Genomic DNA, 27,212 nt, shown 5'->3' on the forward strand with positions numbered 1-27,212 from the left:
CACACTGCTTCTCAAGGAAGCCCAGTATCAGTATTAAAACAACTGTGCTGGTGATGGAATTCCAGCCCCTGACCTGCCTTTGCTCTTCAAACTAGCTCCAAAATAAGCGTTTCCTGTTAAACAGACTGTTTAAACCCATTTATCTAGACAATAACTGTGTTTTTGCTTGTAACACTATGGAACATTATAATGAAAGCAAACATCAATGCAGCAAAAAGTAAGAAAAATCCCCTCTTTTCAAAAATTGTAGCCGGTGAGCTGCTTAGAATAAAGTTTGATTCCAAATTTCCAGATTTTCCAGATCTCCAAACAAAACGGGTATTAGATAATAGCTACGAATAATACTGGGATTCCTCAAAAACAGATGGCTAAAAATGCTTCAATGAAAACATTCATGACTTCTTGCATTAATGTTAATTGTACGTATTTTAATCTTAGCGTCTTCTGGGCCAATAAACACTCGCTCAAATACCTATTTTTTGAAATATCGTTTTCTCAGGTGCTATTCCATAATTCGGTTTATTTTTAAAACTGCCACCTTATTTTTTAAACTGCACAGACATGAACAGTTAAATGCATTTATTTTTTTGTCTTAAAATGTTACAATGGTTGCAATGTTTTTCCTTCAAACATGATACTTAACTTACAACTCAAATTCGTCTTAAAATGAGAAAAAAATACACTACAGATTATACATACATTTAATTATGAAAAGACTGGAAATCATCATTCTATGGATCAGAATAAAGAACCACTCTTGATTAACGTCTACAGTTTATCCAATATTGCCAACTCTTGTGAAATTGTCAAATGGTAGATTAAAAAGAAATGATGGAACATGCTTTTCTTTCTAAAAATCATGTGTAGTATTGTTCAGAATGAAACGCAACGGTCATAAACATTCATGCCATTTCCTAACACACACAGACTAACAGAAAAATCACAAATCTATTACGTATGGTTCGTATTGCATTCAGGTTTCTAAAACTGAACTATGCGCAAAGGTAAGACTGATCTTGCTTTTCAATCAGTCACAGAACTGTAGAACGAGATCGTGGTTGTATAAAAAGTCACAGTGCTGGTAAATGAGTGCTGTAACAGTTTCACTTACACAACGAAATACTGAGAACGGGATTGGAATAATGTTACGTTGTTCTTATATACAGCGGTTCCGAGAAAACTAGGATGCTAAAATGACTTGAGCTACTCGCAAAGTTGAAATTCAACAAGTGCCTGATTTCCAAACGTATGCTTTAGTTTGTATTTTGGTCAGTCATTTATGTCGAGTGCATACAAGTGAATGCTTGGACCTCAGTTAACAATAATCCTTTGAAATTCCTCAAAGAATTGTATACTAAATGCTTTAAGAAAAAAGTGACGATAGGGCCCTGCTCTGCTCTCTCAGGGAAGGCACTTAAACAGCGCTTGTCTTGTTTTTGCATTTGGACAGACCCCCTGGACTGGCCTTAGCATCTGTTTTTTTCCCAGATTGACCTTGTGCTGAAATACAAATAGGGTGCTTGCCAGCAGATGTGGCTTGAGTATTATTGTTGTTGCTGTTCTGATTGCCACTCAATGTTTCCATGATGGAGCGGAATGTTCCGAAGGGTCTTTTCCCTGATTCTGAAGACTTTTCTTTACCAGATGCTCCTTTGACTACCTCTCCTGCTTGACCGTCCTTGTGGACGACTGGCGCTTCATCAAACGTCACCCTGAGTTTGAGGTTCTGTGAGGTTTTCCTGCGAGAGGAAGGGGATTTGAGAGCGCTCTTTGGACTTGTTGTGACTTTCTGCCCTTCGGCTAAGTCCCCTGACAGGTCGTTTTTTGTTTCGGGATCGACATCGCTGTTGTCTGTTGGAGAGTGGTTGTATCCGTCCATGGATTTAGAAGTCCTGAGCGCAAAGGAGAACTTACGATCCGAGGCTGAGGTATGCTTCTTCATCAGTAAGTGCAGCCCAGACACAGGTTCCTCGCTCTCGGCTATGGGAAGCTGGGTGGGCCTCTCTGGCCTGGAGGATGCAGCGGCCTGCTTTGACTCGTCTGGAGGGTAGGAGTCCGTGTCCGATTCGCTCAGGGAACGCTGCATGATTTGTTTGAGGCGTGCCAGTTTCAGCTCCCGCCTTTCCACCACACCCAGTCTTCTCACCGGCCCTGCGCCAGGCCCTGTTCCTGCATCTGCTGTGCCATTGGCGCCATCTACTGCCCCCTCCTGGAACTCCAGACTGAGCTTCTCTTTAGAGCCAACCCTTTCAGCAATGTCCTTTCCAAGGAGCTTGCGCAGGACTGCGTCCGAGTCCACATTCCTCTGCCTCAGCACCCACTGCCCATCGCCAGGCGTACCCTCCGCAGTCAAGGTCATTTCTGGCCAAGCCTCAGCCGGAGGAATAAGTGAACTAATAGAAAACAACATTGATTGAAATTATGGTTCGTTTTATTTCATGAAATTTAACATGTTCCACATGAATCCAAGAGTAGTACATCAGCAGCACATGGCATGAGACATAAGTAATTTGAAAAGTGTGGAGAAAAGAGCAGACCTGGGTGATCTTGGTCTTCCATTAGGATCTTGGGACTGGAAAAGCAGCTGGACTTGATTTTGGAGTGCGATTCTTGCTGTAGTTTGTCTGTGGAAAAAGTTTTTTCAAAACATTAATCTTTTAAATATTGAAAAAATTATATATATATATACAATTTACAGTTGTAAGTCTGCAACATCATATTGTATTCTAGGTCTTCTTACTCATGGAGCTGCTTGGTGAGCTTGACCACCTGTGAGGCTAGGGACATGCAGGTCTCCACCACCACCAGGTAACGCGAGCAAGTAGTGTGACCCTGTCGCTCGGCACACTGGGACGGCCTCTCCCCATGCTGGTTCTGAATGGTGACATTCGAGCCATACTCCACCAGTGTCTTGAATAAAGAGAGAACAAACAAATTAAAAGAATCTGTCAGAATTTCAACAGATTCTATAAATAAAAACATGTATCTAAAGGCATTTCACAAATCCATTGTGAAAACGTCCACACATTATATAGGCATTCAACATGTTTACATCTGGGCACTAATGAAAGCTGTTTTACTGGATCTATATTAAGCTGTCCGCACGGTGGCTGACCAAGAACTTCTGAACTCAAAGTTCTCTACTCAACACGACGTTATTCCTTACGCCAACACACTTCCCCTTGTTGCCGACTAGCAAATCGGTTAGTCTACACAAACAGGAAGCAGGAGGGAGAGCAGTATCCTGTTTCCAATTTTTTTTTCCATTGTCCAGCAGAAAAATCTACTTTTGCAAACACCCCTTTTTCTAAAGCCTTTGTCAAAAATCACTGGACTATAGAGAAACAAAAATAAACTGATCTTTTACCTGAAGGCAGCCTAGATGACCGTACTGAGCTGCAACATGCACTGCACTGTTCCCATTTTGGTCCACTTCATCCAGAGAAATGCCTTGCTCTTGCATAAATTGAAGCAGCCACAGCAAAATCCTTTCCTAAAGAGAAGAGTCACCACAGAGTCATAAATGTTCAGCCTAAAAAACAACTTAAATGTTGTTATTCTTCATTCTTCTTTCATCCTCACTTGGCCATATCGTGCTGCATAGTGGATTAAACTGGGGTGATCTCGAGTGCAGCTGAGCTCTGCAATGGCCTCCGTCTCACTCACCATCCAGCGCACACACTCTAGGTGTCCGTTCTACAGAGAACACAAACACTGTAAATATATAGTACTGTGCAAGAAAATGTAGATATCAGAGATAATTATATTGTGAAAGCCTGTTAATTTGAGCAGCATGCATTTATTTGTTAAAAAAAAACCCACAGCCATTACAATAAATAGAAATAATATAATACAATAAGAAGTGTATTCTTCTAACCTCTCCTTGAAAAAGCCTAGTATTAATTGCCGTTACTGTCCAGTGGCTGGTTTGGCTAATCAACACTTCAATAAATTAAATTTGGCGTGCTGGTAGCTTTGAACAAAGCTATATGATGGCTAAGGGTGCTCAAAAGACATCAACCAGTTTTTAAAAAAAAATAAATTCTTCTTATATTTTATTTATGTTTATTCATCCTTCATCTAAAGTTATATATTGTTACTGCTGCCTAAAACACACTTGAGGTTAATTAACTCTAAGATTAATGATTTTAAGACTTGTACAGTACCAGATATACTGATAACCTGAAATAATTTGTGAGACAACTGATTCAAAGAACTCAAGTAACAGATCAGCCTGAAGAATATGGTCAATTAACTAGATGAAGCCTACAAATGAATTAAACTGGTGTTTTTATGTACCAAACATAAAAAAGCTAGCTCACCCTGACACCTAGACCAGCGGGTGTTAACTGCTGGTTGTTCCGTTCATTGAGACAGTCCTCCCCCATAAGGGAGGTGAGGTGCTGCAGGCAGTCTGCATGGCCTTGTGCAGCAGAGATATGAAGAAGATTGTTCCCATCCTCATCTTGAATCAGCTCCAGATTCTCGGTCGCAAAATGAGGCTGAGGAAGGATGAAGATTACATTTGGCATACAGTTTTCTTATAACAAATCGTTCAGTCGATTCAATCGTTTTACAGCACTCCTTACCAACAGTGAGATCTGTCCCTCTCGGACGATGTTGATTATATTCTGAGACTTCTTGGTTTCTTCGTCACATTCTCCAAAGGCTCTTGGACTGCTCCAAGACTTGCTACTATCTAGTCTTCCTGGTGTGCTTCCCTGAATAGGGAACAAAGGCTGGCTGGCAGGGGTATCAGTCCCAGCTTTATGGGTTGGTGTGTCTGGAAAAGGTCTTCCTGATAAGAGCTTGTCTGCTTCAGACATCGAGCAATGCAGTGAGCTCGGGGAGTGGTCGTATCCAGCTGTTTGTGCCCTGATATAGTCTGGATCCATGGACTTCGACTTTCTCATGTCTGGCCAGTTAACAGGTGAGAGTACGCAGTACTGCGTCCCTCCACCCAGGCTTTCAGAATGGGTGAGAGATGATGCCTTGAGGCCGTGACACCTATCGCTGGTGCTGCTCCCTGAGGTCCGCTTCTCAGAGGCCACTCTGGGGAGGGTTGCCATTTGCTGGTTGGATTTAATATAAGGCACATCCAGTATCTCATCCATGTCCAAGTCATAGTGCTCCAGCTCCCCAAACAGTGCTCCATTCCCAATACCTTTACACTTGAGCCCCTGAACATCACATGGGGTCACACTTGTTTGGAGCCCTTTAGAGGACGATTCTTCCTTGTTTCCTTCTACATTGTGCCCCGCACTCTTACTGTCACTCTCAGTGTCCAAAACCTCTGGTTGATGTTTAAGCGGTGAAACCCTTTTAACAGGCCTGAATTTGCTGTACACATCGGCAATTCCAGTAGGTTTGATTCCACTTCCGCTGTGTGACGAGGCACTTCGTCCCCAGTTGATGCCTGGAGCTGAAACAGTACAGTGAAACCGCAGTCACTCTGAATTAAATCATTCTCCAGTTGTTGGTTTACTGAGCTATAATTCTTTATTAGCTTATAGGCTTAAAGGGGCTGGCAACTTGATTGCAATTATGAAATATTAAATATATTTCAATATCTCAAATGGAGTGAAAAGCTTTGACTGATCAGGATTGTGTGGGCATTTCAGACCACAGTGATTGACAGAGGTGTAGCCATGACAATAGGCTTTTCTCCTTTATAAGCTTTTATTTTCTGTCAGCAGTTGGACTCTAAATCTGTTGTTTATTTTACTTTTGGCAAGAATTGTGTTGATGTAATGTATTATATTCATGTGGAACCAATGTACAACTCTTTCTGTATGCATAAGAGTGTGTGTATGAACAAAGAACTGAGTTCATTTACTTGGACATTCTGCCTGGCAGAAATGACAAAACTGATATTTTTTTAATTAAAGCTGTCAGTTACAACAATGTTAGCAGAGTTAAGGTTTTGTTTTTAAAGTTCTAGCCAGCTTGATTGCTCAGTGGAGTCAGGCACAACTAAAGAGACTTTGTTTTGAATGGGAAGGGGCAGTGGAAAGGCCACTAATCTATCTGCCCTAATACTGACTGCTTTGAGGAATTAGACTTGATGTAATATACAGTTCCACCCAACAGACCTCCAAACAGAATAAACACAAGGCCAAAAAAAATCTCAGATGAAACAACCAACATTGTTCTTTATTTTTTAGCCAGTTGCACAACTGTGCAAGACCCAGTAGCTAAAACCATAAACAGATGAACACAAGTTGACAGCCCCTTTAACAACGTACATGTTTCTCATCCACTGCAATGAGCAAGACCAGGTCTTTTAGTCACTTACCTAGATTTCATGCCTTATATTACATTTATAACACCTATATATTAGAACCGATTCCCAAAGCACACATACCTTGTCTCTCCTCAGCTTGTGCATCATTTCTCCGACAAAGTTCTGGAATGCTTTTTGATGAGTACTATAACAGAGAAAGATCACTTCAGTTCACTTTTATGGTGCCCGCTTGTGCACAAACAAGGCATAGGATGCATGCACCCTGTGTCGTTTTCATATCAAATATCATACTGGATCTTATTTTTCAGACATGTGTATCTTTCCTTATTAAGAACATCTCATAGCGATCTTTACACAGATCTGAAAATAAAACACTATGAACATTAGCTCAAGCCCCTATCAAATTTCATGCTCCTTTCCTGAAGGCAAAACATCGCAATGGCATGTGGTGCTGAAACAGAGCCAAGGGAGTGTGCAGATGTGTTGTTTTCTCAGTTTTAATCAAGCCAAATTCTACAACGGCCCCTTTGCAATGCAAAGGAATGCCTCAGTTAATTAATCAGCTAAGTCAACAAATAGATCTACACTCAACGATACATCTGTGTCATCTGTGTAAGAAAGCAGCTGTTGTGAGCAAATATCTAGATTAAGCTACTATTGTTTTTATAGCACCACTTCTCCTTCGCTAGTTTCCTTGCCATTATAGTCTATATTACAGGACTTTATTCCAGGACTCTTCACCCTTTAAACAAACTGGTAATCAATGTGTTTGTGAAAATGGCAGATCATCGCTGCACGTTTACTTCAGCGGCTTTTAACAGCAGGAAACTGACATTAGTTTTTATTGTGTTTTAATTCTACCTGCGACTTTTACATACGATCTTTTCACACTCAAATACTCCCTCACATCCGGTTATATTAGGCCCATTCGTGTTGATTTGCTGTTACAAAGCAGCTACATCACCAGTTTGCCAAAGTATTGCTCATTTACTCACAGCTAAATCATCACTGAAATCAATCTCATCTAGGTCCAAATACTCAGGAGCATCCATCTTCTGTGAGCATTATGTCCAAGGTAACCCTGTTGAAAGTGTGTGAAAGACAACATTAGCACAACACAGTGAGATCTTAAAAAAATATTAACAAAGTTTAACAAAGTTTTCTTTTCCCTGAAGAAAACAGTCAAGCGGTCTACGGTTTGTCAAAGGTTGCTGACATAACTGCAGTTCACTGAGGTCCATTGTATACCAATGTGCCTAATATAGCACACAACAATAGGGGCAGTCGTGGGCTGGAGGTTAGGGAACTGGCCCTGTGACCGGAAGGTGGCCGGTTCAATCCCCAGCACCGACAGTCCATGACTGAAGTGTCCTTGAGCAGGACACCTAACTCCCCAGGTGCAGTGGCAAGTGTGCTCACTAGTGTGTATGTGGTGTTTCACTTCATGGGTGGGTTAAATTTCCCCATTTGTGGGATTAAAACGCATCACTTAATAATAGTGGAACAACATCAAACTTCACAATAAATGTTTGAATCAATGGATTTTTTTTTTTTATTCATGCTCCAAAAGCATGATATAAGAGAGCATATAATAAAATTTAAACTGCACACAATTATTAACCTTCCAAATATATATTATATGTAAGAATACGAACATTAATCTGGCAGGAGGGGGATAATCTTGTATGAGGACTTTGGTTCAAAGCATCTGGTGATTGGAAGAACTGGCATACAAACCTAGCAACGTCAGATGCACCTGGCTGCATCTTTTAAGACATGGTGAAAATGTGTTATGAACAGAAATACCCCCTTAAAACCTCCCAGTACATTGTCCAGATTTAGCCTAAAATGGCATTTACAAAATAAGCCCTACAATTCCAGAATACAGAGCAGCATGGAACTGAATCCAAGCAGGGATCAGGAAAGCACAGCCTGCCAACGGCTTACTTGAAGAGCAATGGCACAGGCGGACTTATTCCAAGAACTGTCATGAACACCTTGCTGAAGTAGATTAGAGTTCAATTTGGGTTACAGAGCTATTTAGGTTACGGGCCAGACAAGAATCTTAATAACTTGTGGGACTAAAATGCTTCATACAGGATTATATCATTTTCTAGAATTCCTAGTCAACTTATTAGCTAACCTCACATCCTTGTACATACACTCTAAAACAAATAGAGAATGTGTCAAATATGGTTCTACATAGAACCGTTTTGAAAATGGTCTACACTCACCGGCCACTTTATTAGGTTGTTTAGTTGCTTGTTAACACAAATAGCTAATCAGCCAATCACACGGCCACAACTCAGTGCATTTAGGCCTGTAGAGGTGGTCAAGACAACTTGCTGAAGTGCAGACCGAGCATCAGAACGGGGAAGAAAGGTGATTTAAGAGGCTTTGAATGTGGTGTGGTTGTTGGTGCCAGACGGGCTGGTCTGAGTATTTCAGAAACTGCTGATCTACTGGGATTTTCACACACAACCATCTCTAGGGTTTACAGAGAACGGTCCGAAAAAGAGGAAATATCCAGTGAGCGGTCAGTTGTGTGGACGAAAATGCCTTGTTGGTGTGAGAGGTCAGAGGAGAATGGACAGACTGGTTCCAGATGATAGAAAGGCAGCAGGAACTCAAATAACCAACCAAAATCTCTGAGGAACGTTTCCAACACCTTGCTGGAAGTCTGCCACGAAGAATTAAGGTAGTTCTGAAGGCAAAAAAGGGTCCAACCTTTTACTGTACCTAATAAAGTGTCTGGTATGTGTATATAGCACCAAACCGGGCTCTTCTGATGTTCCACAAGCTTGACGTGAACAGTAGCGGAGCTCTTTGTTATACAGAACCATTTCCAGACAAAATCGATCTAAAATCTTTCCATCAATCTAAAAAGAAATTAATAAATAAATAAATTCACCATGGAAGTAGTTCTATACGGAACCATTCCCCTTTACAAAAGAACCTTTTGAAACCCGTTCTTTTTTAAGGGTGATTTAAGGGGTTCTCCATCTCCAGGTCATTGCTGTGAAACTGGAAATGTTCTTTTAGGCATAATTAACAGCGGACAGGGTGACACAGACGCTCTAACCGAGGAGTAAACTGGGACAGGGGCCGGTGTAGCTAATGTCCCCCGTTCCTAAACGTGGCTAGGCCGGCCAGCTAGGTGCCTTCGTCGGCGACCTGGTATCACCAGCAACGTAGCCACCTAACGGAGCTAACCCAGGTTAGCTAACTAGCTAATTTATGTAAACAACAAAACGCGAACAAAGTTGATGAGCGCAACCGCGTTCACACCGCGGCCAGGGTCATGAGAAAGAACCGAATAAAAGACCATTTTCTTGCCTGGAAGACGACATACTGACAAGAAAATAGCGAAGAAAACATCTGCTCGTGTCGTGCGAAGCGTTTCCCTATTGTTTGCGGTGAGGCTGGTTAGCTTAGCGGAGGGCAGGTCCGGCTGAGCGGACCGTTAACGAGCACAAGCTGTTCAAACATCGCATCAGTCCTTCACCGATAAACCTTCGTTTTCATAAATAATAATAATGATGATCATAACGTCAGCCGACAATACCTTGTGGCCTAGAGCTGTGCTTCCCTCTCGCAGTCCTCCAGCTGTTCCTTTTTGGAAACACTTCGCAGGAATGTGACATGGAGAGCAGGAGGCGCACCGCTATTCCTGCTCATTCCTACCGAACCGGATATACATTACAGGCGCCGTTACAGCCCCAGAGTTACCTACTGTACAGGCGGGCATCACCGCACTCCTCATCCATCCACACGCTCCCCTTCAGCCTCCCCTCTTCCTCCCGAGCCTTCAGCCGTCAAAGGACAAAGCCTTGTCTGTGCGCTTTGATCGTCTCTTGCGCGGTTAATTAGAAAAAGATGTCCAGGATTAGCGAGCAGCCTAAAGTGTCACCAGGACTGACTGCGTTAGGCCTGTTCGTGGAAGTAATAAAATCTTAATGAGCTTTTTCAGGGTAAAAATTCCATGTTTTATATAATATAGTTACACTCACTGGCCATTTTATTAGGTACACCTTGCTAGTAAAAAGCTGGACCCCCTTTTTCCTTCAGAACTGCCTTAATTCTTCGTGCCAGACTTCCAACAAGGTGTTGGAAACGTCCCTCAGAGATTCTGGTTGGTTATTTGAGTTCCTGCTGCCTTTCTATCATCTGGAACCAGTCTGCCCATTCTCCGCTGACCTCTCACATTAACAAGGCATTTTCGTCCACACAACTGACCGCTCACTGGATATTTCCTCTTTTTCGGACCGTTCTCTGTAAACCCTAGAGATGGTTGTGTGTGAAAATCCCAGCAGATCAGCAGTTTCTGAAATACTCAGACCAGCCCGTCTGGCTCCAACAACCACGCCACGTTCAAAGTCACTTAAATCCCCTTTCTTCTCCATTCTGATGCTCGGTCTGCACTTCAGCAGGTTGTCTTGACCACCTCTACATGCCTAAATGCACTGAGTTGCAGCCGTGTGATTGGCTGATTAGCTGTTTGTGTTAACAAGCAATTGAACAGGTGTACCTAATAAAGTGGCCGGTGAGTGTAGAGCTGTGCAATGTTTTGTGAACACTATGGTGCTGCTTTTCAGTTTCGGGTGCTAGATTGTGATGTGATGCCCACAAAATAGACATACCCCTGTTGACAGGCAGTTTTTGAGTTTTTGAATTCTGTTTTGTGCATTTTGTTGAATTCTGAATAAAAACTAGCATTTAATACGTTATTTGTTGTGTTCTGTGGTTTTCTGTAGAGCAGCATAATCCGATATAATTCAAGATGTTTTGTTGTTTTCGTGATTACGTCCATCAACATTTTATGACTACAACACCCAGCATGCATTGCACAAATACATCACAAAATCAGTTAGCCCATAATGTAGAAGCTAATAAATGGTGTTAGCGGTATTAGTTGCTTGGCACTTGGGCTTAAAATAGTTTTCTTTGTTAAGGAGATTAGTCAGTTAGCAAAAAAGCAAAGACAAAAAAAAAAGCATTGAGTAACCACCCCAGAGCACCTGTAGTCTTTTAAAATCTGCTTCCACCTTTGAGATGCGTCATTAGAAGGGAGCTTTTCCCAGCCTTAAAGCCAGACAATCTCAAGTTTTGGCCTGAACATATCTGTAAATGTGATGTAGGTCTTTTGCTGGGTGCTTTCAGATTGTTTTGAAAGAGCAATTCAACATACATTCAAATTAGGTTTCCCTTCTGGAACTTTCTGTCTGCCGATGCTCATAACACTGCAGGAACTTATTAAAGCTAAATTGTATGATTTCAAAATTACTGCATTAATAGGTTATCAGTATTATTGTAGTTAAAAAGCGTCAAAGAAACAGAGGGACACAGTGCTGGTCACTGACCCCTTATGTGGCTTAAAAACGATTCCTTTACAATCACTTGAAGATGAAATTATTTTGATGAAATTAAATGAACACATAGACCCATATGGTTGTTTCATATACAAGCCATAGGTTAAAAATATCGAGCAATATAAGATTCTAATCAATTTCATGATTTGTTTTTGGACATTGTTTCCTTGGTTGGGTAAAAGCTGCTTGGCTCACGGTTTTATGCTGCTGCACTCTAGTGGATTTTCAGCAAACTGCTGTCTAGTTGAATCTTAGGAGTGTTCCTATGACTTTCAGAGCAATCTTTAAATACTAGGACAGTGTTTTTGTAGGTCTTACTACATACGCCAGCACACCAGATCAGAAACAATAACTATGAGATTATATTTTAGAATATATGTGCACACATGTGAACCACATAGGAATTATAGGCAGAGGTGAAGGTTTGCACGGGAGAGGAGAGGAATGAAGGTCAGTAGAGATAAGACGGAATACATGTGTGTGAATGAGAGGGAGGCAGGTTCAAAGGTGAAGGAGTAGAGGTCGTAAAGGTGGATGACTTCAAATATCTTGGGTCAACCATCCAGGGCAATGGACAGTGCAGAAAAGAGGTGAAGAAGAGGGTGCAGGCAGGATGGAGTGGGTGGAGACGGGTGTCAGGGCTGATGTGTGACAGAAGGATAGCAGCAAGAGTGAAAGGGAAGGTTTACAAGACAGCAGTGCGTCCTGCTATGATGTATGGTTTGGAGACTAAAAGACAGGAGGCTGAGCTGGAGGTGGCGGAGATGAAGATGCTGAGATTTTCATTGGGAGTGACCAGGATGGACAAGATTAGAAATGAGCAGATCAGAGGGACAGTGAAGGTGGAGCAGTTTGGAGATGAAGACAGAGAGGCCAGGTTGAGATGGTTTGGACATGTGTTGAGGAGGAATAGTGGAGATATTGGGCAAAGAATGTTGGAGATGGAGCTGCCGGGTAGAAGGAGAAGAGGTAGACCTCAGAGAAGGTTTATGGATGTAGTGAAGGTGGACATGGAGATGGTTGGTGTAAAAGTAGAGGAGGCAGTGGATAGGGCAAGATGGAGGCAGATGATCCGCTGTGGCGACCCCTAAAGGGAGCAGCCAAAAGAAGAAGAAGAAGAAGAAGCACACCATCCTTCTTTTTTAGGTGACCAAAAGTAACAGTTGACTGCTCAGTCATGATAGTTTTAGCACCGACAAGCTGTTAAATAATGCAGCTGTGAAGGATTTGAAGGGAGGAAACAGGGAGATCTCATCTGAAAGCCTTTATTCAAGTAATATTTATTCTTCCAAGTATGACAGTGAGTCATAACGTGAATAGCACCATTTAATGTTAGAAATACAAAATCTTTGCATATATGACAGTTAATGTACATTAAAAAGGAAGAAAACAACACTGATGTAGAATATCTGAATGTACTTTCACTGTTTCAATGTGGCACTTACTTATACTGTCTATGGATAACATATAGCCAGAATTACTCTTGAGCTTTCAAATATGATCTTATTGTAAAACAGAAAATGCTCAAATTCTGAGTGGAGAAGCAATTTATAGCAACAAATAGCACACTAATACTAACAAGCTTACCTTTTTTATTATTTTTTTCATTTAACCTATAACAAGAGGGCATTAAATAACATCTATGAAAACTGAATATTAGTTTCTCAGCTGTTTTCATGCAGCCAAAGCAATGAAAGTGCTATTAGAACTGTTGCAATCATTGTATGGTCTTGGTAGCATTGTAAAAGTTCTGCTTCAAACTTTAAATTAACATGTTTCATTGCTTTTAAGCACATTTTGGATGTAAAAATGAGGTTTGGACAGGCTAAAAATGGTTGATGTGGTAAATGGCTGATGCTGATGTAGGCAGCATTTCACCCGCTGGCTTTCCTTTAAGGGGTCCTTTCCTGTGCCAGCGATGGCCAGACAGTTGAATGTTTTGTATGTGGTGACAAAACTCCACCATCAGTATCTGAAGAAAAGAGTAGGTAATAGAAATTGTTGTAAAAAGTCTGTAAAAGGATAAATTAGGGGTGGGTGATATATCAAAAAACATTATACCACAGTACTTAAAGATATTTTCATGATTCATCACAATATTCAGTTTTTCTGGGGTTTTCTATGTTGGAAGAGACAAAAATTATCATTATCATTATCAAAAGTACAACTATGTAATGATTTTTGTTCAGTTTATCACATTACAAACTCATTATGCACTCTTTGTAGCGGGACATATGTATAGAAAAGCATGCTGTAATATAAATGATCATAATAACAATAAAATATCATCATATTGTCCACGCTTGGAATAAGTACTGAACACAGTCTGCTCAGTTCAAAGCACATTTTAAGAATCTTTTAAGTGCCATGCATTTCCAGTGGAATACACTAGAGGGCATTACAGTGCCTTGTTTATTTTAAATAATTTTTGTTTCCTCTTTTTTCACAGGAAATTTGTGGTATTCCATTTAGCCTTCCTGGAGATCTACTTTCCTGCAGAGTTTAGTTCCAACCTGCATCTAACATCTATACTATCTGGAGCAGGTGTGGCAGACTGTGGTTCGATCATCGATCTGCAGAGGAAGGTCGATGCTCAGGACCAGGGTGGGCGACCACTGATTTAGAGCTTTAAAGGAGTAATCTAGCATTTTTCCATGTAATCATACATAAACATAAGGTTGATTACCACATTATACTATAATTTGGGGTGTTTCCCTGCACTTAGAATACAACAAAAACCTGTTGACAAGAAACAGAAGCCACTAGGCATTTCCATCAGTAAACGTTTATTCGAAATACATACCTTTGTAGAACACCCAGTTATTTTGCCAAAGGTATTTGTAAATTAAGCTGTAAATCTGCTCAATCCTTTCTTTCAAAGATGAGACTAGTCTTCCAGAGGGAAAAAACCTGTAGTAATTTGTGTGGCTCCAGCATTTGAAGTTGAATACAACTTCATAAGACACCCACATTGCTAGATGTAGCAGTTCTAGACTGAAATGCATGTAGAAGAAGAGACACTTTGTCCTTTCAACAAAAATCAAACCACCTGGGAGCCACAACAATTTTATGTCCATTTTACCATCTTGGCTGTAAATATGTCTCAGTGCCTGCTAATGTGGTAGTTTATGCTAAAAATATATTAGCCTACAAAATATGTAGCCTGCTTTTCTCGCATCTCTGGCAGGTAACTTTTCAGACAAAGTAGAATAGCTTCCTGTAAAATGTCTCTCAACATTTGACTTTTTATAGCTTCTTGTTCAAATTTTCCTGCTACACCTTAACAGGAAAGTGGTGCCTGAGGAGCCAGAATGAAACTGCCGCACCATTTAAGGTGGAACAGGAAACATCGAATGAAAAGCTGACTTCAGCTTTGTGACTTGTGTTTTACACTTTCTCGTTGCAGATTAAACATATCGGGAAACCAGCTGAGTGCTTAAAAAGTGCAAATAAGTCAGATCGTCTCAAAATGATTGATGTTCGTCTTAAATCTTTCTCTTTGCTAGCTAGGCAAGATTGTTGTCTGCGTTGCTATCAGACTGGGTACCAGTCTGCGCACCAACTGTCAGGTTTAAGGGGTGAATTAACAGTTACGTGTTAACTCCAATGTTTAAGATCATTTATTGTTAAAAACTATGTAAGAATGATCAGCAGAGCTTTATTTTACTGAAAAGGAAGATTATGTTATTTTTACCTAAACATCTCATTTTGATGTGGGGCCGCAAGAGGGCAGTAAAAGAGCCGCATGTTGCTGACCTCTGACCTGGTGGCTTTTATTATAAAGTATAGAGAAACTTGTCAAAATTATTGCTGTAGTAATTGGCCATGTGGTACAGATTTGGCAGATAAGATTACTTGAAAAATCTTGGAGTACTCCTCCTCCTACCTAATTCTTTGAAAGGTAAAACGTGTGTTGTCCAATATTCACTTACGAAGACATAGTGCATCCTGATGCTTGGGCCCAATTGCCTGTATATTCAATGTCACAGCGAACAATGTTATTATTGAAGTCTGACTCTGGGACCTGGAAGCCTGGATTCACAGTTATCTGGAATGCAGTCACAAAAGAATACATCAGCCTCGAGCAAACACGGATGCACACATTACTTTGTATTTAAGTGTGAAATCTAACCTTGAGGATGTACTTTCCAGGTTTGACGTCAGTAATATCAATCCACTGGCAGTCAATGTCTGCATTGTAGGTGTCGTAACATCCTGGGCTCAGTCCCTATTACATTGAGAAAATCAGACAGTCTGAAAGGCTAGCAGAAACGGCACTGAATCTGGTGTTTGGAAACTAAAAGGCACTGATGGCCACATACACTCACCGGCCACTTTAATAGGTACACCTTGCTAGTAAAAGGTTGGACCCTCTTTTGCCTTCAGAACTGCCTTAATTCTTCATGGCACACTTTCAACAAGGTGTTGGAAACGTTCCTCAGAGATTTTGGTTGGTTATTTGAGTTACTGTTGTCTTTCTATCATCTGGAACCAGTCTGCCCGTTCTCCTCTGACCTCTCACATCAACAAGGCATTTTCGTCCACACAACTGACCGCTCACTGGATATTTCCTCTTTTTCGGACCGTTCTCTGTAAACCTTAGAGATGGTTGTGTGTGAAAATCCCAGTAGATCAGCAGTTTCTGAAATACTCAGACCAGACCGTCTGGCACCAACATCCAGGCCACGTTCAAAGACACCTAAATCCCCTTTCTTCCCCGTTCTGATGCTCGGTCTGCACTTCAGCAAGTTGTCTTGACCACCTCTACATGCCTAAATGCCTTGAGTCGCAGCCGTGTGATTGGCTGATTAGCTATTTGTATTAACAAGTAATTGAACAGGTACCTAATAAAGTGGCTGGTGAGATGGGACCTTCTTTTTCATATTGAAGGAGGGTCTTCATTTTAAATATGTGTTATGTAGAAACTTGCCAAGTTGAAGCATCCATAAGAGCTGCTATTCCAGTGTATCAAAGGGAATATAGGGAAAATGACATACCTGAGTGTGAGAAGTGCAGGCGTAGCGCCTATAGTATCCTGGGTCACAGGACGTGTCCTCCAGGCAGAAGCTAGCTTTGTGGCCTTCTGCCACCCTTTGCTGGGTGGTTGCATCCAGCAGATCATAGTGGCAGAACTCATCCATGCTGTGGAAGTGTCTGGGTAGAAACACAAGAAACACAAGAAAGGCTGACCTTCTCAAAAGTATGTAGAGGCAGTAATAACCATTCGATTCCATGTTAAAATAGGACCTCTATACAGCTTGTGTCGAGCTGAATTCCCCTCTCATTAAAGCTTTTATACACTTGCAACCCTGCAAATGCAAGGTGATGACACTGAAGAGTTCAGTGAACACCACAGAATGTAGGTCCGAAGTCTGTGAAACAAGAATATATTAGATTTCGATTTCAATTGTGAATCATTTGTCAATGATTCATGAACGTCATTTGGGCATAGAAGGAATGTTTCAGCAAAAGACCAAATTTATGCATTTTTCTACTCACCCCAGATGTAGCCAAGCAGCCGGGACATGTTTGATGTCTAGGTTTTGCTTTGGCAAACCAACGGCTGCATACTGAGTCATACTGAGTCCTAACCTACAGGTTTGAGCTACATTAATGAAGACCTGGATGCACTTTGAGAGAGTTGAGAGACATTTTGTGAATTTATTTGCAAAAAAGATTTGGGTGACTATTGACTTCTAGTGTTTGTTAGGAAAGTTTGGGCAAACATGTCTTGGCTGATTGACTACATCTGGGGTAAGTTGACAATTGTGTCCATTAGATTTTTTATTTGGGCTGAACCATTTCATTAGCAGTTTGATTCTGTTCACACTTGGTTTTAACATCCATCTTGAGTCATCTGATCATGGGTGGACAGCAAGATGTGTAGTCATTCACACCTGGCATCTCCATCTGTGCCCAGGATGCATGCTGATGCCCAGTGTGAACAGAGCCTTTGAGACGCAGCTCTAGATTCACCAGCAGATGCGTTCAAGGCAGATCTCTGATGTCAGTGGAAGTTGTTAATTTTCTACAAAAATCTGTGACCAGTTTTGCTACTTCTGCTCCTAATTGGTGCCACAAAGACAGGATCTGGATCTGAGCGGGTGGCTGGATCTTTCATTTAAAACTTGCATGTGTTTTTTTTTGTTAATTTGCTGTCTGTGTTATTTTTTCCAATTCCCTGTGAGACATAACAAATGCTTGTATTAATCCTAAAAGCGTTGTTTTGTTTTGTTAGAAATCAAAGCAGCTATAGGTGACTGCATGAAAGGAAAGTGCTTGAAAGGATTTTCAAAGGTGCAGATTTTCAGCAGAACCTTTCTCAGCTTCCTTTTAAAAAGACAAATAGAATAATTCAGCAGTCAGGCTGTGGTGGTGGTAATAGGACTGTAATTATGCATCATTTGAGGAGCTTTCTTACCCCCTTGCATCTTTAGACTTCACAGCTGCATCATATCATTTTTACAGAATCATTGTAATTATCCTATAGCTATAATTACATTAACCACTGTAAACTACAGACTATTACAGTTCTAGTCTTGAAAAGGTAGTGCCCAATGGTGTCGAGTCGTTCTGACAGCTTCTAGCTGCTGTAAATAAGATTTGTAAAATGGCATTCATTGGTTTTAAACTTTCAGTTTGTTTAACAGACAAATATCAATCAAAAGTATTTAGAAGAAAAATTGTGATAGTTTTAAATCAGGTCATATTTTCTTCTTTATATTTGTATGTGCTAAGAGGTAAGGCTGCAGCGTCCCTAATGGGTGAAATGCGATTGGTCATGCATATTGTGGAAGACATATAAGATCTGCTTTAAACACATCTGCTAGAGCTGTCTCTCAAATTTTTAACACATTAAAAGGAGAGAGTGCACCGGCGGGCCTAAAGTTTTATTACACACTTCTGTAACCTTCTGAACTGTGTGTAATTACTGAATAATAAGCCTTAGTATGTAATGAGCCTGTGATTTTACAGGGTGAATGAAATGGTGCTTGGTGTAGTGCATGGGGTTTAATCCCTGCCTGGGCAAGCACCCTACATTATACCAATAAGAGTCCTTGGGCAAGACTCCACACACTGCCTTCACCTACCTGTGTAAAAAAAGGAACAAATTGGACGTCTCTCTGGATAAGTGCATCTTACAAATGTAAACGGCTTGACAAACTCACCCCAGATGTAGTTAATCAGCCAAGACGTTTGCCCAAACTTTACTTCAGTGCAGGAGCTACAAGGATAATGCTAACAAACACTACAAGTCAATGGTCACCCAAATCTTTTTGTAAATAAATTCACAAAATGTCTCTCAGCTCTCTCAAAGTGCATCCAGGTCTTTATTAAGGCCATGCAGTGGAAGAGGAGGAGCCACTATAGGCCATAACTATATTTCTCCATGATGTTATTTGTGTTGGGCTATTTGTGATAGACAGCTAATGACTACAATAACAGTAACTGGGAATGTTATGTTATGGCTGACTTTAGATTGCTAACCAAGGCACGATTCAATCGTGAAAGGCACCATGTGGTAATTTATCATTTCGGTTTAGTATGGAAGGCTAGCATTCCATTTCACCAAATTGATTAAACCACATTTGATCCCACAGCAAGATAAATAAATAAGGGATAAAAAAAATACAATAAATAAAACAAAACATTTAGATATTCAGAACTTAGACAGTAACAAGACATTAATTAAGATAATAATAAGCTAAAAACACAGGAAATCCTTCCATTTATGGGGTACTTTCTATTCTGAGGTGGCTTTTTATGTCCTTTTTTAAAAATTGAAAATCGAAGTTGAATTGGATTTATCATGAATTTAATATTTAGATGAAAACACTTACTTTTCCACATTTTCTTGTCACTACTGAAGCACAAAGACTTTTAGTCAGAAGGTGGAGCCTTAGTTTGGCCACACCCCTGCATTTTAGAGCAGTAAGTGAGACTGCATCCCTTTCCGTCATGGCCACATGGTGAGCAATTAGATCCCACTGTTTTCAAATAAATGTGTCGCAAAGTGTCACGATTGGCCCCTCCCAGTCCTGTCCATGTGTTCATGTTGTGTTTTGATCTTCCATGTGCATTTGTTTTGGTTTCCTAGTCCGGCCCCTTGTTTTGGTGACAGCTCCCCTGATTATTCTCACCTGTGTTTCCACCTGTGTCTTGTGAACCCTCTTGTATTTAAGCCCTGTGTTTTCATTAGTCTAGTGCTGGTCTTTGTTTGATTTGTTTGATGTGTGTTGGTGTTATCCGCTGTGTTGGTTGTGTTTGTACTAGTTTTTGTACTGTTCTGCTTCTTGGATTCTGGTGTCTGTCATGTCTGTCCCCTGATCAATCCGTGTTGGAAATCTCTGACCCTGGACTGTCTCGACTATGACCCTGGATTTGCCCTTAATAAACGTCGCTTATCTCCACATATGCGTCCGCCTATGACATATGCGTCCGCTTTCAGACAAAGTCTGAAAATCAGTGCGTAACCTTACAAATTGTCACTACTGAAAACATATTTGCTGCAATTACCTAAACTTTTTGTGTTTTACTGAAAAATATAATTTTATTTGATTTATATATATAAATCCCATTGTTTACTTTGCTCTTTGCCAAGTCTTGTCACTTTTCCATGCAGGTCTGAGTCACTTCTTTGTTTTCCATGGTGTTTATGTTTGTTTTTGAAACCTGCCTGTTGTTTTTGGTTTTGGTTTATGATTAAGGATTATTACATGTACCCCTGTGCGTCTATTATAGCACGTGCTTCTGACTTGGTTTGCGGTTCTCGATTCACCGCTAATAAAACCCTACTGCACTATTCTGCTTAGTCCCACTCATTACAATAGTGAAATGATTCCCACTGCATCAAAGGTGATGGCTATGCACCAGCTAAGCTGTAATTAGGAAGCTATAATTACTCACTGGTGACAACTATGCCATTCCCAGGCGTGCCGTGGTCTGCTGGGGAGAAAGTCAGAAGTTCCCTGATTCTTCACACGCTGCGGAAACCTCAGCAGCACCCGGGTGTCATAGTCCCTCGCATGGGCAGATGAGCTGTTGGCATATAAAGTGACCTTTTGTAAAGATCTGAACAGCTGAATTTAAAAAGGCAGTGCCATAATGAGAAATGTCTATCAGAGAGAAGACAAGAATGCCATCACATAAAGGTAGGCAGAGTAGCTCAAAACTATACACAACTAAAAGTATTCTTACTTTAGTTAATTAATAACTTATGTAGAGTTAGCTACCAAAAACAGCTTGAGTAGAACATCTTAATACTTCCAGCATCAGCAAAGGAAGACTGTCAGGCCCCATTTTTGTCTTTTCCCTTTTCCCTTTTTCCTAAATGTAAACACTAAAGCTCATGAGTAGAAGGTGTGAGCACCCCCAAAATCAGTACAGGAACAATGTGAGAAGTAGAAATGCATTAGAACATCACTTATCATGTAATTGCTTAATTACTTAACTACACTGTATTTAACTACTACTCATTCCTAAGCACAGAACACAGTAGGAATATATGGATGTAGAAATGATGGCCACATTTTATCTTCGTACCTTTTTGATTCTTTGTTTAGTATTCCTCATCCTTTCATTTGCCTTCTTATGGATATTGTCTTTCATGGACATACAGGTACATCAGGTGCATCCCAAAATATGAAATCAATGCACACTAATATACAGTAAAGTTACATTTGGTCAGTATATGATGGTTTAATTCAACACTAACCTTGCCAAGCAGTTCTCCTCAGCTGCACACCTCAGGTTGTACATTGGCACCCTCTGTACATACGTGGACATTTGCACGTAATAGGGATCTGGCACCAGATCTGGCAGACCTGTAGGGTTGCAGAGTGGCCTTATATATAAGTGCTGCACATGATCTGCTGCCTTGTTTTTACCATTGCTTATGGTCGTGAATGTAAATGTCAATAGTTTTTCATGCTTTCCAACCAGCCAGGCTAAAAAGTTCGTTTCAAATGCGGGTCATCTCATCAACAGCCGATACTGGGCTCGGCTAGTTATTTGAATCACGTTACTGTTGCTGCACTTCATTGTAGTTACACTATTTAGATGCTTTTTAATTCCACATTTTGTTTTAACCCAAATACATATGGATTGTGAAAATATGTACTATTTTAAGATCATGTTTTTGATGATTTTGTACATTCAAATGGTATTTTTGAGCTGATGTCATTTAGGCTGTTGCCATTGGCAGCTTTAAAACGACCGCATTCAAAAAGTGAAACTGCTCTGCTGTTGCTTTTAATTATTTCTGTCTCACAAATCTAATCCAACAATGTGTGTAAGTGAGTGAATCTAAGGGAGACGTTTAGTTTAAATGAAACACAGTGACATGTTGGTTTCATTGACACAATAGGTGAAACGTACTTCTTTCCCATTGGCTCTCGGCTCCATCTATTTGCATGTTGGGTGTTTCTTTCCATCAGCCTGTTTTCACGCCACCCAAGCTACCTTCCCTTAGGCGTCTGATTACTGTATGTGTTTCAGTTAACTGGTTAACCTGCTGTTGCTGAGTGTGGGTCTGTGCTAACGAGATATTACTGTGACCACATTCACATTAAGGACTGACCCATCAGTGTTGGGCAAAATGGTCAAAATGAGCTAATCTGAAATAGTGATGTAAACTATTGAAATACATAATCAGCTTAAAATTTTAGCTTTGACTAACTCAGCAAGTTTAACTAGAATAATAAGAATTTATGATGTGCACAAACGTATCTAACACAAAAAATGTAAGTTATTTTAACATTGAACATTAAATTGCTGGTTTGCTCTCCAGTGGTTGGCTTAACTTTTAAGGGCGATGGGTTTCCTTAAATGTTTTGACTTATGTGAACTTGGTCTTACGTTGGAAAGTCCCTTTACGGGCTCAGCATGATTGCCCAGGGTGGACTTCATTTCTTTAAAAAATCTTTAGTAAAGCCACTTTTTCTAAATATAACCACAAACACTCAAAGAACCATTGGCATGCTTTCATGGTTCTTCATGGTGTGGTGAAATGGTTCTTCAGACTGATGGAGAACGCATTGTACATGGTTTTGTATGGAACTTTATATGGAAATGGTTCTGTGCAGCACAGCCGTAACAGAAGCCTTTTTGGTGCTACACACTCTCAGTAAAAGAGCTACTCCTCGCTCTGCAAGGTTGCACCTGAGCACCTTTGATCAGAGAGCATAATTGTGCCAAAATCCATTTAAATGATACTTTCTGAGATGTATTGACTCCACACACCCCGTCTTCCTCCAGGCCTTTTATTCTTCTGCTCTCATTTGAGACTTTAGGTTATGAGAAGGTACAAATATGTACTTTTTCACCTGGGAAAAACTTATTTAAGGTACACGACTGGACCTTAAAGCCACTGTTGTACCTTTGAAGGTACATTTGCATTGTTTGTACCTTGATGAACGAAAAATGTACCTGCATGGTATCTTTATTTTGGACAGTGCTCAGAACCAGTTTCAAGGCATTCTCAGTCTGAAAAACCATTTCACATGCAAAGAACTACTGAAGCATGCAGATGGTTCTTTAAGCGCTCATGGTTCTATACAGAACCACTGTCTTTGCTAACGAACCTTTGTGGAAACCATTCTTTCAAAGAGTGCACGGGGTCCTGATGTCCGTTCCAGATAGACACGTATCTCTGCTGTTGGCATTGCTCTTTTACGCACGAGCCCAAAGCCCGGTGCTGTCTTACCGTGCTGTATGCGCGTGGAGTAGCCGTTAGGTCTCTGTCTGCTCCTGTACCTCGGCGTGTAGTAATAGCTGTAGCCGTTGTAGCCGTAGTACGGGTTGTAGTACAGACTATTGCGCAAGGACTTGTAAGGGTCGTACGGATCATCCGCCACCATCGCGCCCTCTGGAGCGTGGCTGCCCTGCGCTTCCCCGCCAGAGGCGGACGTTTGGTCAGTAGGACCCCGCGCTGGACGTGGCTCGGGCTGCCTCGAGACGGGAGCAGGTGCGCCTTCGTCTGCGCGCGGAGAGTCCTCTTGCTGAGCGCCAGGACGCACCCACGCGGTCTCGTTGCGGTCACTGACGACCACCACTGGTCCACGAGACCCACCGTCCCTCCGGCGGCCCGCTGGAACGTACTGCGCCCCCGGACTGAGCAGGCTGTAAACGCGCCCGTGGTTCCTCCAGCGCATCCCGGGGCGCAGGGCGCTCGGCTCAGAGCGCACAGCTCTCAGAACGCAGCCCAGAGAGGAGAAGAACAAGAGCAGCGCGCCGCCGGCCAAAAAATCCCTCATTCTTAAAAATGCGAGCACTTTCCTTATTTACCTTACAAACGGAGGTGCTTAGGGATGCTTAAATGACAAGAAAGCACGCGCCAAGCTCCAAAAAGACCGCAGCCGTGTAGAAGTTGCATTGGGAAGATTTAGAGCCGCACGTTTAAGGAGAGTCCTAATCCGGTCAGTGTAGCGTTTGTGCTGAGAGATGTGTGCTTTTGCAGGGGGGAGTGTGGAGGAGAAAGGGGGGGGTGTTATAAAGTTTCTGGAGCCGTTTCAGAGGAGGACGATTGAGAATGGCGCGTGAGGATGCGCACTCCGCAGCTTTCAGAGGCGACACCTCACCAGCCTTTCTGACTGTAGGATCACTGAGCGCAACAGCTCTGCAGACTGACCACTGTCCGTGTCCATTCAGCGCTGTTAATGGGGTCCAGCATGCATGACAGGCATTTTGTTGTGAAATGGTTCATTATAGAGGAATAGAGGAATAGAGGAATAGCAACCGGGGGTCACAATGTCTACAACACAGATGTAGCCATTTTAATTACTATGAAAAATGACCAAGGAACCTGCTTGTTCTGCTGAGAAAGGTGAAATAGTGGCACATTTTCTTTTGGGACTATGTTGCCTTACAAAATATGTCGCACACAAAATGATTTTTTAGGCCAAAACGTTCTCAAAATGATCAGAAAACAAAGTCTGGGACATCAGGCAGTATAATTGAGCTACTTCATATAGTAACTTTCTGTGAGGGAGCTTTTAGAGACATTAGACATGATTCCTATTGCCAGCACTGTTTTGTCTCTGGATCGGAGTATTTCACATCCTACCACTTTGAATGACTTTATTTATGTTTTTACGATTAAACAACATGAATTACCACCAGAGCATAGCTAGAACCTTAGAATAGGGTGGCCAGGGAAGCCCCAGAGGTTTTGTTGTGATGGCACACTGCTAGGGAAAAAACAATAGTGTTATTAAATTAGAATGACATTAAAAAAAATGATACGCTGTTTTTCTTTGTACAAACCTAATTCTGTCCGTCACTTCCACATCAATAAAATATTACCTCAGTACATCTATTGTTGAAAGTAAACTGAAAGGCAAACTGTGTTGTTGTTGCCTTTCATATAGATGCTGATAGACTGCATGCTATGCATCGGGGCAGTCATGGGCTGGTGGTTAGGGAACCAGCCCTGCAGTCCCCTTGGCTGACAGTCCATGACTGAAGTACCTGTGAGCAAGACACCTAACCCCCAACTGCTCCCCAGGTGCCATGGATAGGGCTGCCCACTGCTCCAGGCAAGTGTGCTCACTGCCCCCTAGTGTGTGTGTTCAGTAGTGTGCATGTATGTGGAAGTTTCACTGCACTGTTGGGTTAAATGCAGAGGTCTAATTTCCCACAAATGGTTCTCATTCAGTTATGTGTCTAACGATTAGAAAGCCAGACAGCACTGTATAGGATAAACTAAAACGTGTATGTATTTAACTGTAAAAGTGATTGCCCTAGTAAGTGATTATGGCTGATTCATTTTTGAAACATAATTAATCTTGCTATCACCTTCACATATTAACCTATGCTGGTGAAGGGACCCAGTGCCCCCACCTGTTTGCTTAGGAAATAAGCCTATCACAGCAAGATATATGTGGAGAAGGGGGTGTGGCCAAGCGTCGAATGCAGGACAGAGAGCCAGTCGGGCTGATCCTGCAGGCTAAGTAGCTGATGATGTTCACCTGTGCCTTATTTCTGCCAGCCTGCTTATTGCCTCTCTTTGTTCAGTAGGTGGCTGAGCCCAGAGAGAAGGAGGCAAGTGGCGATGGGAGAGCAGAGCTGAGCTAAGCTAAGCTAAGGAATGAAGGCAAAAGAAAAGAAAGGAGGAGACTGAAAAGCCCCAGCGGGCACCTCGTCTTCATTTTTCTGTGGGCTGAAAAGCAGAGTGGTTTTTGTGTTGTGTGTAAATAAAACATCTCCGTCTCCACACCTACTCCCAGCGTCCTCACTCCACCCATCCTTGGTGGCTGTTGGGTGGTGTAGTGGTTAACACCTCTGCCTTCTGCACTGTAGACTGGGGTTCAATCCCCCCTAGGTAAACACTATACCAATAGGAGTCCTTGGGCAAGACTCCTAACACTGCCTTGGCCTACCTGTGTAAAAAAAAATGATCAAATTGTAAGTCGCTCTGGACAAGAGCGTCAGCCAAATGCCATAAATAAATAAAATCCTTAAAGTTGTTACAATACATTAATTATTAAATGCAGCAGCAGGCTCTTGTAGGAGGTGGCATTTACACAATAAAGTGTAATTGATGCTTTATTGATGGTGGCTGTCTCACTTCCACTTACTGTGGTAACCATAAGGTTAGCCATGCTTCATTATAGGGTGGCTAGTATTGCATCTCTAGTACTAGAATAACCATAATATGCCTAACATGACACAATTGCATAATTGTCACGATTGGCCCCTCCCAGTCCTCCATGTGTTTGTGTTTTACCCTGTGGTCTTGTCCATGTGCTTCCTTGTTTTGATTCTTCCCTGTTCTGCCCCCTTGTTTCTAGACTCCGCCCCTGATTGTTCTCACCTGTGTCTTGTAAACCCTCTTGTTAACCACCTGTGTCTTGTTACCTGTTCCTGTATTTAAGCCCTGTGTTTTCCCCTGTTAGTTTGCTGGTCTTTGTATTGTGTTGTTTGGTGTCGTATCTTCTGGCCTCCATTATTTTTTCCTAGTCTCTGTTTTTGTGTTTATCCTGTGTTCCTCTTTGTCATGTCTGTGCATCATTCTCTACGAGTTGGCTCTTTGACCCTGGACTGTTTAGACCCTGATTCTGGATTTGCCCCTAATAAATCTTGCTTCTCTCAGTGTATGCGTCCGCCTTGTCATCGCTCCCCAGCGTTACAATAATACATTCTTATTATGCAATTATGTCATGTTATGCAGTTTTTACTGGCTACCAGAGCTACCTATTGTCATTCCTTGAGCTTTGAGCTAAACTAGCTAGCTAGCATATGTACTGCTTTGGGTCTGTTTTGCATGTTTGGAAAATTTTAAATGGTCATAGAACACGTTAGCTAATATTCTATGAGTATCTACAGTATCTGCAATCTTCGGCTGGACAATAAAAGAACAATGTGGTTGGTTAGTGCAGTGGGTAACACCTCTGCCTTCTATGCTGTAGACTGGGGTTCAATCCCCACCTGGGTAAACACCCTACACTACACCAATAAGAGACCTTGGGCAAGACTCCTAACACCACCTTCGCCTACCTGTGTAAAATGGTCAAACTGTAAGTCGCTCTGGATAAGAGCGTCAGCCAAATGCCGTAAATGTAAACAACTAGATGGGTTACTGAAAAATGTCAAATAAGCGG

General features: G+C 41.6%; 2 protein-coding genes across 3 annotated transcripts; both read right to left on the reverse strand.

Moving 5' to 3' along the window:
- Positions 1-564: 564 nt before the first annotated feature.
- Positions 565-10,076, reverse strand: LOC108442006 (synuclein, alpha interacting protein). Of its 2 annotated transcripts, none has more exons than XM_017721828.2 (10): positions 9,810-10,076; positions 7,240-7,325; positions 6,365-6,428; positions 4,590-5,422; positions 4,323-4,502; positions 3,583-3,696; positions 3,368-3,493; positions 2,741-2,910; positions 2,538-2,624; positions 565-2,393 (listed from the first exon to the last, which is right to left on the reverse strand). In XM_017721828.2, the coding sequence occupies exons 2-10, from the start codon at positions 7,294-7,296 to the stop codon at positions 1,415-1,417; spliced, it is 2,610 nt and encodes an 869-aa protein (XP_017577317.1). In that variant the 5' UTR covers positions 7,297-7,325; positions 9,810-10,076; the 3' UTR covers positions 565-1,414. The 2 variants fall into 2 exon arrangements, with proteins under 2 accessions (XP_017577317.1, XP_037391823.1); XM_037535926.1 differs by lacking the exon at positions 9,810-10,076 and adding an exon at positions 9,581-9,747.
- A 2,867-nt stretch (positions 10,077-12,943) lies between these two features.
- LOC108442014 (protein-lysine 6-oxidase) lies at positions 12,944-24,019 on the reverse strand. The gene is made up of 7 exons (XM_017721845.2): positions 23,318-24,019; positions 21,329-21,437; positions 20,521-20,652; positions 16,611-16,767; positions 15,746-15,841; positions 15,546-15,661; positions 12,944-13,585 (listed from the first exon to the last, which is right to left on the reverse strand). Exons 1-7 carry the CDS (start codon positions 23,865-23,867, stop codon positions 13,579-13,581), a joined length of 1,167 nt encoding a protein of 388 aa, XP_017577334.2. The 5' UTR covers positions 23,868-24,019; the 3' UTR covers positions 12,944-13,578.
- Positions 24,020-27,212: the final 3,193 nt, after the last annotated feature.

The sequence above is a fragment of the Pygocentrus nattereri genome, chromosome 28, assembly GCF_015220715.1.
Source record: "Pygocentrus nattereri isolate fPygNat1 chromosome 28, fPygNat1.pri, whole genome shotgun sequence".
Lineage (NCBI taxonomy): Eukaryota > Metazoa > Chordata > Actinopteri > Characiformes > Serrasalmidae > Pygocentrus > Pygocentrus nattereri.

Excerpts from the sequence above, each read along its gene's own strand:
- LOC108442014 (XM_017721845.2), bottom strand. The coding sequence starts at position 23,867 with ATGAGGGATTTTTTGGCCGGCGGCGCGCTGCTCTTGTTCTTCTCCTCT. Across the intron at positions 16,768-20,520 it reads GAATGGCATAGTTGTCACCA|ACACTTCCACAGCATGGATG; the intron begins GTGAGTAATTAT and ends GTTTCTACCCAG. Across the intron at positions 15,842-16,610 it reads CCTGCACTTCTCACACTCAG|GGACTGAGCCCAGGATGTTA; the intron begins GTATGTCATTTT and ends TCAATGTAATAG.
- LOC108442006 (XM_017721828.2), bottom strand. The coding sequence starts at position 7,296 with ATGGATGCTCCTGAGTATTTGGACCTAGATGAGATTGATTTCAGTGAT. Across the intron at positions 5,423-6,364 it reads ACAAGCTGAGGAGAGACAAG|CTCCAGGCATCAACTGGGGA; the intron begins GTATGTGTGCTT and ends GTACTGTTTCAG. Across the intron at positions 2,625-2,740 it reads CTCACCAAGCAGCTCCATGA|ACAAACTACAGCAAGAATCG; the intron begins GTAAGAAGACCT and ends CTTTTTCCACAG.